Source organism: Larus michahellis, chromosome Z, assembly GCF_964199755.1.
Source record: "Larus michahellis chromosome Z, bLarMic1.1, whole genome shotgun sequence".
Classification (NCBI taxonomy): domain Eukaryota; kingdom Metazoa; phylum Chordata; class Aves; order Charadriiformes; family Laridae; genus Larus; species Larus michahellis.
The window spans coordinates 24,125,592-24,138,106 of NC_133930.1; the positions used below are offsets into that span (position 1 = coordinate 24,125,592).

A 12,515-nucleotide genomic window follows, 5' to 3' on the forward strand; every position below is an offset into this window, starting at 1 on the left:
AGGAAAAAAAACATATGTTTGAGGACAAATTGATTCAGTCCTGATTCCCTAAGGAAATTCCTGTATAACTGGAGGAGACTATCACTCAAATTCCATCCATGTTTCTGTAGGATCTTTAAATCTAGGTGTATAAGTCTACGGTAAGGATATTTTGATGATTCTGTTCTATGTAATTTTTAAGCCTCTGTCCTCTAATGATACTGTCTGTTCCTTTTTATAAGGTTCATGGGAGGGAGGAGGGAGAATAAGGTTTTGTGAAAGCTGTTATTTCCTAAATTTTACAGCGCTTCTGTAGAAATTCATTATACCTGCAATATAAACAGGCAGATTTTTTTATTAAATGTACGGAAAAATGGATTGGAAGAAATTAATATTGTAGAACAGTATGTTCTGCATAGCTTGGAGTTTGCCATGTGTTTTCTGTCTTACAAAGTGCCTTTGTTGGAAAGGAATTATTCAGTATTAAATGTTGGGGGAGGGAGCATTTTTACATAAGTTAACTATCCGTGCATTGTGAATATTAACAGCAGAGACTGGTGGCGAGATGTATACAGATTAAAAATCCCTCTCTAAACAGCCTGTATATGCTCAGTGGCTAGCCCTTTGTACTATAGATAAAGGATAGTCAAATATACTTGTTTTCATATGCTCTGTTTTAGCTGTTATGGCTCTTTGAAGTAGTGACTTTCTGAAGTAACTTCTCAAATTCTTTTATTCCCCTGCCCTGCAGTTCCATAGGCAAGGGGAAAAACTGCCCTCTGTTATCCCATTGCTCCTTGAGTCACTAACATTTCATTAAAAAGGGTGTGGAGATAAGTGTATGCTTGCAGCCTGAATGCAGTAATAAGGCAGCGGGCAGAGCATGGGATGGCCAAAACCTCAAAGTATAACATGAATATCTGTTTGTTGGAAACTGCCTGCAGGGATACAGCTCTTGTATTTCTTGCAACTTGTTGTCAAGCAAGTTTCACAAAAAAAAAAAGGTGCCACCAACCAAACCCTGGCTCTCCTGTTGTGCTTGTATGCCATCCAACATCGACACACGTCGAAATAGCTAGTAAGCATGACATTAATACCAACAGAGTGATGATTGTGGCTGGGCGAATCTGTTTAATGTGCTGACTCAAAGCAGCTTGACTGGAATTATTTAAAATATCTCTGGTAGTATTTCAACAACACTTATTCCTCAAGATACTTGCTTTGATGTTCTCTTGTGGGCAGCAACGTCCAATCTGTACATGATAAGACACGCTACCTGAACTTTCATAGTGTTCAGGTTTCCAGGAGGCTTTTCAAATAAGTATTGACAAGTTTGAACATGTCTTGGTATTACTTATTTAAACTTGTCATAATCTTCCTATTGAATGCTTATAGTGTTGTTGTGTCTGAATTAACCACTTCAGGTGATTTGAACATGTGCCGTGTTATATACGCTTCAGAGTCAGCTGTGTGTTCCAAGGAAGCAGGACCTAATGAAATGTTCTCTGATAGTTTTACTTACTTGAACTTGAATGCTCTGTCTGGCAGGAGGGAGAGGCTGTTTTGTTGAGGACAGAAAGCCTCTTCATCTGCTGCATAGGCTTTTGCTTGAAGTAAGGTCTGAATGGGGTTTAGAAAGCCCTTCTGGGACAAATTGGTTCATCTAGCTGTCTGTTCTTTGCGCATAGCACAAGAAGTTATTCAGAGGGAGCCTGCAAGCCTGGCTGCTTCTGGCAGTCCGTTTCCCTCATACTTCCCCAGCGTCCAGAGTTTTTATGTCAAGGCTGTTAAAGGGTATATCCTTGTCTACTCTTCTCCGTCTACTACAACAGCAGTTGACAACATATAGACTCCTTTCAAATACACACTCTATGTGCTATACATCTTATTCTGCCCTTTGGAAGCAAAAGAGAGCCTTCAGATAGCTTCCAGAAATGCTTTGTTGATGTGTGTGTGTGTAGCTGTTTCCGTAAAGCAGGAGTTGGCCATCAATATGAAAATGTTAAAACTCATATTTCTGTATTGTTTCTTTGTAGTCCTATACCATATAATGTCTTTTCGTATAGTTGCTTCAGGTGATCAGATATGGTTCTTTACATCCAGCCAAAACCCAGCTGACAGATCTGTGTTAAGTGTTGTCTACTATGACAACAGTGAATTTGGCTGTTCCTATGTTGAAGTGAACTTCTGCCCCCAAGAAGCACTTAGTGAAACCTAATGCTGCTGTGATATTTTGATCTTTAATTTGTCATATGCAAGAATACTTTTTTTTTGTTTTGTTATCTCCATGTAATAGAATCACATTCTCCTTCAACAGGATCTGAATTTCACCCTGTTGTGTTTAAACATGCAAAACTTCAGAAATGGCATTTCATTCACATGTTTCTCATGTCACAGAATTGTAGATGGGCTTTCAAATTGAGGACATCATGTTGAAAAGTGTTGGTGGGAAGGACTGTCCCCTTGTTTTCCCTCCCTTTTTTCCCCTCCCCAGTCCTGTTCCCAGTAATCTCCACACATAGGACCTCAGGCATGGCCATTTCACATGGGGTCAGAATTACTTCTTCCTGGCTGGTAGCTTCTGTCCTGGTGTCCAAGACCCAGTCTCTGTTTGCACGAGTCACCTCTGTTTCCAGGCAAGTCCTTGAAGAAGTTTGTATTGTTGAGAGCTTGTGTGCCCAAAGTTGGTGCTGGAATTGTATCAAACAAAAAATTTTAGTTGTGGCAGAGTCACTTAGCAACAAGTAGGTACCTTTGCAAGAGAATGCTGGCAGGGCATCGCTGTTAAAAGATAAGCTAATGGGGGTTGATGTTTACACTGTCTTAGCTTTTGAATATCACAGTTTTCTGAAGCTGCCGGTTTGGACAATGGAAAAGCATCTTAAATTTGAACTGAGGATCTGGACGGTACTGTACTGCTCTGTACTATACCCCCATGTTAAAGTTTCTTCTGAAACCTTGAAAGCTGTGGAAAAGGAGCACAGCGTAATTGGAAATAATGATTTTTGTGATCTGACTGCATGTCGTGGAATGCACAAGTTTGTTCATTGCGGGAGCGTCTTGAGCAGCCATAAACGTTATATACCTGGTTATAAGTGGAAAGGGTGACAGGGTGGAAGGCACTAATTCTGTTGTGTAGACTTCAGTGATAATGTGCAGGGACCTTAGTGCCTTTGTTGATTTTTTTTCTTCTGCTGCTTTTTGTTGTTTAAAGTTATGTTGAACCTTATGCCAGGAAAAAGAGGTTTAAAAAGTGGTTGGTTACTTCGAAGTATGAACCTGTTTTAAGAAAGTGCGTGAATTTTTGCCAATAACTCAACTAAAGCCTTGATCAGATCATGTCATTGTCAGAAGCTTGGAGTCATTTGAAGTGCAGCATTGTGCAATCATTGCTGTCCATCAGTCAGCAAGCCCTTTGAGTATTTGCTTATAGACTTATGTGAAAGAATCTCAAAATAATGTTTGTCAGGAGCCAGCCATTGTCAGTCGTTTCCTTTTAAACTAATTTGTAAATTCACCTTGTGAGGTGTCTTAGCACTTGGAAATAGAAATACTTGTGATATACCTGAGTTTCTAAAAGATAAATGGTAATAATGGTTAATTAAATATTCTTTATGACCCTGAAACTTATCAATTCAGGAAATTGCTAAAGGCATGGGCTGTGAGTTCATCAGTTACTTCAGTGTCTGTTGTGAACATGAATGAGTCTTAATATGCTAGAGAAGCAAATTCAGAAAACACTGTTTCTTGATGCTTTGGAAGTGTGTGTCTGCAAACACTTCCAATAAGCTGCAGATCTGATTTAAAAAAAACCCAAAACTAAACACTAATTAACCTGAAATATTAAATAGAATGGAAACTCTAAACGTGGGATTCAAAATGCTTTGTGGGGCATACAGTACTTCACTGTGGGACTAACTAAGCAAAAATGGGCTTCACTGTGCATCTTCATGGGTGACTGTGGTGACCTTGACTCCTTCCTTTCAGCGGACAGAGGATGAAGCAGTTGGGTATGCTGGTGATATGTAGATTGTCTGGCTGATAAGTCTCACTACATGAATTGTAAAAATCTTGAAGACTTTGATGTGCTTGGCTTCCTGAAATTGTGATAAGAGCCAGGGTTTAAATGTTACAGAAAAACATTTATGGTTTGCAAAATAGTGACACCATGTGACTGCACCATTTTAAGGAGAGGGATGCTTGTAAAACTCTTTCTACTTTGATTACTCACATCCCGTTCTCTTCCTTTACCTATATTTTCTCACTTGCTTTTAATTTTGTTTTTGTGAATTTAATCAAATATTGAGACATTCAATGTATTATCAAAACCAGAGGGCTAAAATGTTAGGAAAGAATGATGACAGGAACAGAATTTGAAGAATGAGGATCTATATTTATTTATGCATATTTCAAAGTCAGTGTAAAGAATGCCTGTTTTATAAACAGGATAATTTAAACTTTTTTTTGTGTGTGTGCGCCGGCATTGATAAATCTATTTGTCAGTGTTTCCTTAGACTGGGCAGTGGTTTGCATTTTGTTGATAGTACAGTGCCATCTAGTGACTTCTCACATGAAGCTGGGGAGATATTGCCAAGGAAAAATGTTGGCAAGAGCAGATCTTACGGGTTGCAAGGTGAGATGGTTCATAGCTGCAAAAAGACTGCTTTATGGAAGGTTGAGTAAGATGAAGTCTGATCTCTTGTACCTTGAGATGGGACCACTGCAAAAAAACGCTCCTAATGTGAAGAGTGTGGTTGGAGGTGGTGTGAGCTGTACACCAGGGGCATGGCTTTCTAAGACATCCAACCACAAATTTGGCACTTGGCAAATCTTCAGTTTCAGTTAGCAATTTAATTAGCTTAAGATCTTTGTAAACGCTTCTTTTTTTCCAAATGCTGTCATCTTCTTTAGGTAAAGGTAACTTAGATTTTTTTTCAATGAAGGTAAGCATTTAAACAGTATGTATACATAATTTTTTCTCTGTTTCTTTGCAGCTTGATCACATATTGTCCCCCCCACCTCTGCCTTTTCGAAAATCCAGCAGTCCTGAAGTCTCTTCTGGCCCTAGAAAATCTTCTAAATTTAAGAGGCAGCTGAGTGAAGATGGGAGACAACTCAGAAGAGGAAGCCTTGGAGGAGCTCTGACTGGTGAGTTTGGGCTGTTTGTAATGTCACCTGGAGGTTTAGTAGCTGTGGAGCTGATGGCGCCTTGACCCCTGGAGTTTGCCTTGTGGCCGAAGGCTTTGGGAGAGGTGGAAGATCCACCTGGAGTTTCCATAAAGTCTCTTCCACATGGATTCTCTGATTGTTGCTGGGGTGAGCTCATGTTTAAGACTCTTCCTCCATGGGGTGCTGATACATGGCTGAAAATGAGCTATTTCCTAAAATTTTCAGGAATATGGCATTTATCTTACTGACTTAGTTTGCTGGCTTAAGGGTTGTTTGAGATGTGCTTACAGGCCTTCATCCATGGGATCACATAGATCTTATTTCCTTAAGGAGCTGAAGGGCACAGATGGTCCCTTTAGACTTGACTTTATTAAAGTAAAAGCAGTTTGGCCTCATTTATCTGGTGGAGTCCTTGCAGGGGAGGAGAGGCATAGCTAGCCAGCTATGCCACTGGCTGTGGACCGTAACTTCTCCTCCGTAGAGCCATGCGAGGTAGTAGGATGCTTGAGGAGGGCTCAGGCCCTCCCTGCCCTGGTAGCATCTGTAGAAGATGCCAGATGCTGAAATCATGATTGTGTCCTGGGAGCTGTATGTCTGTGGCAATCACTGAAAGTTATTGTTGGTGAGTCTGGAGTGAAATGACGTTGGGACAGGTTAACTGGCACTTGCTTTGTGTATTTCAAGAAAAAGAATTTTAAAATTCACTAGAATTTGGCAATTAAATATATTCCTGAACTGCACAATTTCCAACAGTTTGAAATTAACAGGATATTAAGTACTTGGTGAGAGGGACAATAGATTTCAGTGAATTTAGTGGAAGGGATCTGAATTTGAAACTCAACATCTTGCTTCATTTGTTGAAGTGATGTTGATTGATATCAAAATCAAACAGGTGGAATTCAGGTTAGAGGAAGGTGAAATAGCATTTACTTGAGATGTGACTGTCTTCTATCTCTAAATTCTGTATATTGTTCGGAGTTGTTTTGCTCAGGAATGAAAAATGGTGCCACAGTGGATAGAGCTGACTCTTTTGCCGTAAATGTCTAGGAAATGCTTTTAAAGCATCTGTTTTTCTCACTTCCTTCCCAGCCCTCTCCCTTTCCTTACACTGGAAGAAGCTCCGAGAAACTATTGCAATACTTCTGTCTGTCTGTAATCAGTAGCTTAGAATTGCCTAGAACATCTCTGAGTGACAAATAATACTTTTTTTTAACCTAAGTTACTTAAAAAAATATCTTATATCTTATGTGAAGGAAAGACAGATATTACTACAGGTACTTCCTGAGTCACATCAGCACATAATCATTTTTAGTGTCCCTAGGGTAAGATTTGCTGTTTCTTTTTTATCAGGAGTTGTATTATGAAGATTTCAAAAACAATAGAAGAGTATTTGTGATCTGTATAGGCTTTTCTGAAAAGATAGGTGACTTAGAGCAGTCTGAAGCGTCAATTTTGCTAACCATATCTGTAAACTCTCCGTCCTCTCTGGAATGTTACTGCTCTGAAAACTTGGAAGTGTAGACCAAACTAGTGTTTTACTGAAACAAAGAAGTGCCAGCACACTACTTATTTCAGCAGGAGTTGGTATGGGCTTTTAATTTCTTTTTTGTTTAACTTTAAAGTAGGGTGACCGTCTTTAAAAATTCAAGTTTCCCATAGAAGCCCTCCAGATAAAGAGGGAGAAGGCAGACTAATAAAAAACAAACAAGGCAAATGTGCTCTGCTGCTGTAGTCTCTGGTCTTTATTTCTGTGTTTGAATTATTGCTTGAGGCCTTTATCAAGGGAAATGGATATGTTTTTTGCCTGCTTGTAATATGTTGTGCAGGGTTTCATGTCAGGATTTTGGAATATAGTGTGCAATGATGTTAAACTGCTTCATTACTAATGCACTTTAAATGAACCTGAATACGCTAAGGCTTTGGTATCTTAAAATAATTTAAATATCTTAACAGCTTTCATGATACTGATTAAATTAATCAAAGTCATTCTCATGACAGAAGGTTCGTAATATTCTTTTTTAAAGATTTTTTAAATTTTTTAAAATCTAAATTTTTTAAATTTTTTTTTTAAAAAAATTGATTTTGAAGAAACTGCTGCAGATAGAGAACTGTTTCCTAGAATTGTTTCAAATGCTCAGTTATCTGAAGTTAATCATTTCAGTGTTACGTTGGACTAGTATTTACGTACCTTTTTTTACATACTTAAGTTTTGGCTTGGTTTTTTTAGTTTCTTTATGCTTAAGAGTGGCTCACTGCTCCAATTTGAAATTACAAAAATCACAGTATCATTAAAAAAAAAAAAACAACAACCAAAAAAACCCAAAAAAACAAGGGGGGCATGAGAAGGCCTTCCATTAAAATGAGTAAGCTGACACATCCTTGGTTTGGGTTTACTTCCGTGCTCACACATCCTCTCCCTAATCTCTGTTGAGTCTTAACGTTTCTGAAAAGATACTCATAGTCCAAAAGGGAAAAAAAATAATATTTGGAGACCTGTCATTTGGAAAAGTACTTGAGTTTTAATACCACTTTACAGTGATTACTGTCTTCATTCTTCTGTTTTATTGCTTTTGATACTCTTTTAACTTAAGTGCTGTCTTAACAATGGGTATAATTCCATTGGAAAATAGTTCAGAAAGGTACTTTTGAAATGGTTTAAGGTACAGTCTATACCGCTGTTGTTCAAAAATGTCACCTTTGCTAAACTCCTAGAAATACATTAAGTGGGAGTATCTTACAAATTTGCAGAGTATTCCTATGCTGATGCTTGTTGCTCACTCCAAATGTTAGAAAAAGTAAGTGTGCTTTATATGTTACTTTGACTCTCCCTTTGCTGTTAAAACCGCAATATTATTGAGCCATAGAGCATAAGTAGCATTAATGATAAAAACAAAAATAAAAATTTAATTTGTTTATATAAAACAAGATAGTTCAAATCCTGCAGGGCTGAATACTAATTGAGGTAAATAGATAGAGTTTTTATCTCTGGGAATAGATACCAAATAAATTAGTTTATTGGGCTTTACAAGAGGGGATAATGCTATGCATGGCATGAGAAGAAATAAAATCTATATTGTTGCAATATATTGAATGAGACTTATAAAATGTGAAGGATTACAGTTACTGAGAACTTACTACTCTGAATTGGCTACAGTAAATTACAAAACTCTTTATATAGGAATATAAGAAAAATGGATAATGATGTACAAGGTCTTTCCAGTGGGAAATCAACATAAGGGAGAGGAGGTTTGAAAACTTGGAGATGTGGGATAGAAGCTGAACTTACATTCTAGACAGCTTCAGGGAAACTGGAACCCACTCTTTTTTTTTTCTTTTTTTTTTTTCTCCCTTTCCCCTGAATTGCTCAGTTTTAAGCAATCTAACAACCACACGTTTTCAATGACAAGCAAAGAGTACTCTTTGGAGTTGAAGAAAATTAAATCAATGTTTTGGAGAATAAATCTACTATTGCTTCCTGTTGAAAATCGCTAGGGAACCACTGATATTAAATAAAATTTGGCCAATAAAAGAAATGAATACTGCTTCCTGGAGACACCATGCTATTCTATTTTGGAAAAGTCACTTCAGTCTAATTGTTGCAACAGTATTGCTTTCCTTAATCTTCATTCACAAAGAGGGGGGAAGAGGAGGACTTTTGGAGAAAGAGAGACGGGATTTGGAATTAAAACCCTTTATTGGATGTGGCCTGCTATTAGTCTAGCAAATCTACTGTAATAGTTCTTGGTTTAAGTGCTAGCAGTACTGCTTAATAGAAAGAAAGGATGAAAAATAGTTTTTCATAGTGTGGGTTGCTAAACATAAGCATTCATAAGATAAAGAACTTCAGCGTAAAAGTATTTGGAAGTAATTTATAACCATTTCCTCTTTTAATATAAATGTAATGTTTCCAAAGGGTTATAAAGTTTTAGCTAGCAAAAACACATAAACAATAATGAGCATTTGCCTTTCTCCTCTTCTGCTGCTTGTGCCTTGTAACCCTCTCCTGCTCCAGCTTTCCCCTTCCCTGTGCACACATGTTCCCGTAACAGTGCTTGTGACATCCTTTACCTGGGAAGTAAACTGGAGCTGTAGAAGTTCTGCTTGTGGCACAGATAGTGCAAAACGCAATCCTTGTGCAGTTTGCTGAACTGCAGAATAAGCCCTGTCGCAAAGCTGAGCTGTAGCTACTCATTTAATAGCCCGGTATCAAATGCAGAAGGAAAAGGTCGTTTTGTTGGAGGAGTGCTGGACAGACTGAGAGCAAAGCGTGGTCAGGTCAGGTCAGCTCTGTTCTTCTTGGGACAATAGACTTCTGTGTGTACACATGTATTTAAATCCCTCTTGCCTTAGCCTTAGCCTGCCTTCTTAAGGATTCCTAACAGTGCACAGACTGGGGCTTTAAAACTTGTTTCTAATCAGGGGAAAAGATGTTTAATTAAAAAGCTGCTTTTCTGTGGTGGCTGGTTTTCTTGATCTCCACAAACTTCAAAGGGCTGTCTGCAGTCAGAGGGTTTTTGGCTTAAATTGTCTCAGTTTGCTGTGTTCAGAGATGCTTGAATAGAATTCATGGCAGAAAGTAATGTGAAAGGATGAGAAATTAAATGAGCTTTTACAGCAGAGAGGGTTAACCTGGCAAATCACTCGGACACGCAAATCCAATTGGCCTTGCTTTCATGTCCCATTGCCGCTCCTCAGTTTGCACCACCTTGTGCGGTGCAGCTCTGTTCAGTCTTCTCAGCGGCTCTGGTGCCGCATTTGGAGATTGCTATCTCCGTTTCTACTTCTGAAAGGTATGAGAGCATATTGCTGGGAAGAGTTTGTATTTTGCAGAGTGCTGCAGCTAGCTCAACTGTCTACACTGTACTGATAAGCTCTGAAGTTAGATATAAAGAAAAAAAAATACACTTTGTTACCTAGTTTTAACTTCTTATCTTGCCTCCTTTTATCTCATCACTAACTGCCTGGAAACAGACTTCATGCTGCGCTAATTGTCTCTAATTGTGGTAGGGCTGTTATCTTGCTAACCTTAAATTGATCTTATACAAATACTGGTGACATAACACGTACAGATTTCACTTTATAGAATCTTTAATCCAAAGATCCTAAAGAACTTTACATTACTGAAGTTACCTCATGGTCTAGTGAAGAGCTAGGAACTAAGAAATCTTAGGATATATATATTTTTTGCTCTCTAATATTCCTGCTTTGATCAGTTTTCCACCTCTGAGTCATCAGTCATCCAAATATGCTCAGCAATTATTGCTATTCCCATATAACTAATTGGTTGTTGATTTGAAATGAATTTGGGGATTCTCAGTCTGTTTTTTGCATCAGAGATTCATCACTCTACTAACACTAATTAGCAGAAAGATCAACAGCTTTATGGGCCATGAAGAACAAGCTGTTCTCTTATCCATGGGTTAGCATGTGCTGGCAGGACTTTGAAGGGGAGGTTTTGCCTGTTCATACAGGGAAGCAGTTGGCAGTGGTAGAAATCCAGAGTTTTCAGAAACATTATGCTGTATAAATTTTTTTTTTTCATTACTATTGTTGAAAATGCAGATTGTCTCATTAGGCCTTACAATGTCAAATATTTGATACAGCTTGGTGGATGGGGAAAGTTGGGTGTAAAATTGCATGACTTGTACCTTGAAACCTCTTTGGAAATGGTACCTTTGCATTCCGTACAACTGCTTGTCGTAACTGTGATGTGATCATTTTAGCAGCAATTTTAAAAGATTATTTTTATTAACGATGGCCAGTTGGTGTAAGTAAGGGGAATTGTTCCCAATTCCTCTGTACAATGCCAAAATTGCTTACCAACTTCCAATTATGGGATTACTTAATTATGTACGTGCCACTCCATAAAAAGCTCTGTGATTTCATGTCTGTCTCTAGGGATATAGTGGGCTCTGGCCTGTCTCTGGCTCCAGAAATGGGATGTTGTGCAATGCAGGGGGAGGATGCCTGCCAGTACCAAAGCTCTATCAGACGTGCCTTTTTGTAGGAAATTTTACTTCCTGCATTTTCTTACCCTTGCATATTGGAGCGGAAGTATGTTTCAGAATTGCTTTCATCTTCGCGATGCATGATGGGACTGAATGTACTCAGTTTAGAAAGTCTTTTCAGCTGCAGCTGCCTGAGGGCTGTCCCCGACAGCAGCGGAGGGTGGGCGGCAGCCCAGCACCGGTGCCACCACCACTCAGTTCCTGAGTACAAAAGGTGGGAAAGTTCAACAGCCGGCTGTGCATGAGGGCAGGCACAACACGCTTCATTCAGTAGCACTGCCTACCCAGAGCATGTCCTGGAGTCTCTTTGCTGCCTTCCTCAAAGGCTTCCTTGAAGCACCGTACCACATGTTAAACTTCTTCCAGAATTAGTACAAAGGGATAGAAGCAATCTATTCTATAATTACATGCCTGAGAAAATGTGTTTTTCTTTTTTTTTTTTTTTTTTTTTTTAAAGCATGCAATATAAAGCTGTCTTCTAAGATGAAGTAAAAATGATTCTTAGTGCGCTGGTGGTTGAAATGACGTTAGGTTGTATTTGTCATTGTCAGTTACCTTCATCATTTAAGGCTTCAATCAACCTGCATAGCTGACTTGATTTTTACTTCCCTGTACGCATAGCAAGATAATTTCCATATTCATTGACATGTCTGGAGTCTGCATCATGTAATAGTCTGAGACGAGAACAGAAGATATTGCACTCCTGTCTCATTATTTTGCCTTTAACTCCTCGATTGCTGCTTAATCGTGCTTGTATCATCAGAACATGAGAAGTTGATTGTTGTTGAGATCAAAGCAAACTGTAGCAGTAGAGTGCCTAATTAGCAAATACATTTGCAAGTTGCCAGTTTTGAAGGATGGAGAAGTAGAGTTTAACCCTCTTTGGGATGCTTATAAAAGCAGCTTGAAAGTTGTTAAGAGTCATTTGTCATAGTGGAACAAGAAAAAAGTGGAGAAAATGAATATGCGTATTAAATTTCCGAAGTTTGAGTTGTAGCTCCTCAAGAAATACCCCAAGAGCTGTTGAATTAGCTGGATCAACTATGTGTAGCAGTCTAACTGTAGAAGCACACGTGGACAAACTTGCCTGGACTTAGTCAAATGCTTGGGTTTAATCAGCTGGTGACCTGAATGTGAGCTCTCTGAGGCTGCAGTCCTATTGTTGCTGGTACCTGAGCTCATTAGTGCAAAACTGTCTCTACAGTGTATTTATAAATAAATTACTATTGCACATCAAAACTACATTGTCCATACTCCTGGAGACTTCAGTCTTCCGTCTTCACCTGTGGGCACTCTGGAGTGGATGTTGTGAAGGGAAATTATACTTGCCTGCTTCAAGGTGGATACCTTAACATAAGC

At 38.7% G+C, this 12,515-nt stretch overlaps 1 protein-coding gene across 2 annotated transcripts in view; it reads left to right on the top strand.

The window, feature by feature from the left end:
• MAST4 (microtubule associated serine/threonine kinase family member 4) overlaps positions 1–12,515 on the top strand; it is a 298,871-nt gene that overhangs the window by 57,093 nt on the left and 229,263 nt on the right. The window contains exon 2 of one of the 2 annotated variants that reach the window (XM_074568788.1): positions 4,974–5,127. In XM_074568788.1, the coding sequence (XP_074424889.1) occupies positions 4,974–5,127 (154 nt within the window). Of the gene's footprint in view, positions 1–4,973; positions 5,128–12,515 lie in introns of those variants that run through there. The other variant, XM_074568789.1, reaches the window with a different exon arrangement.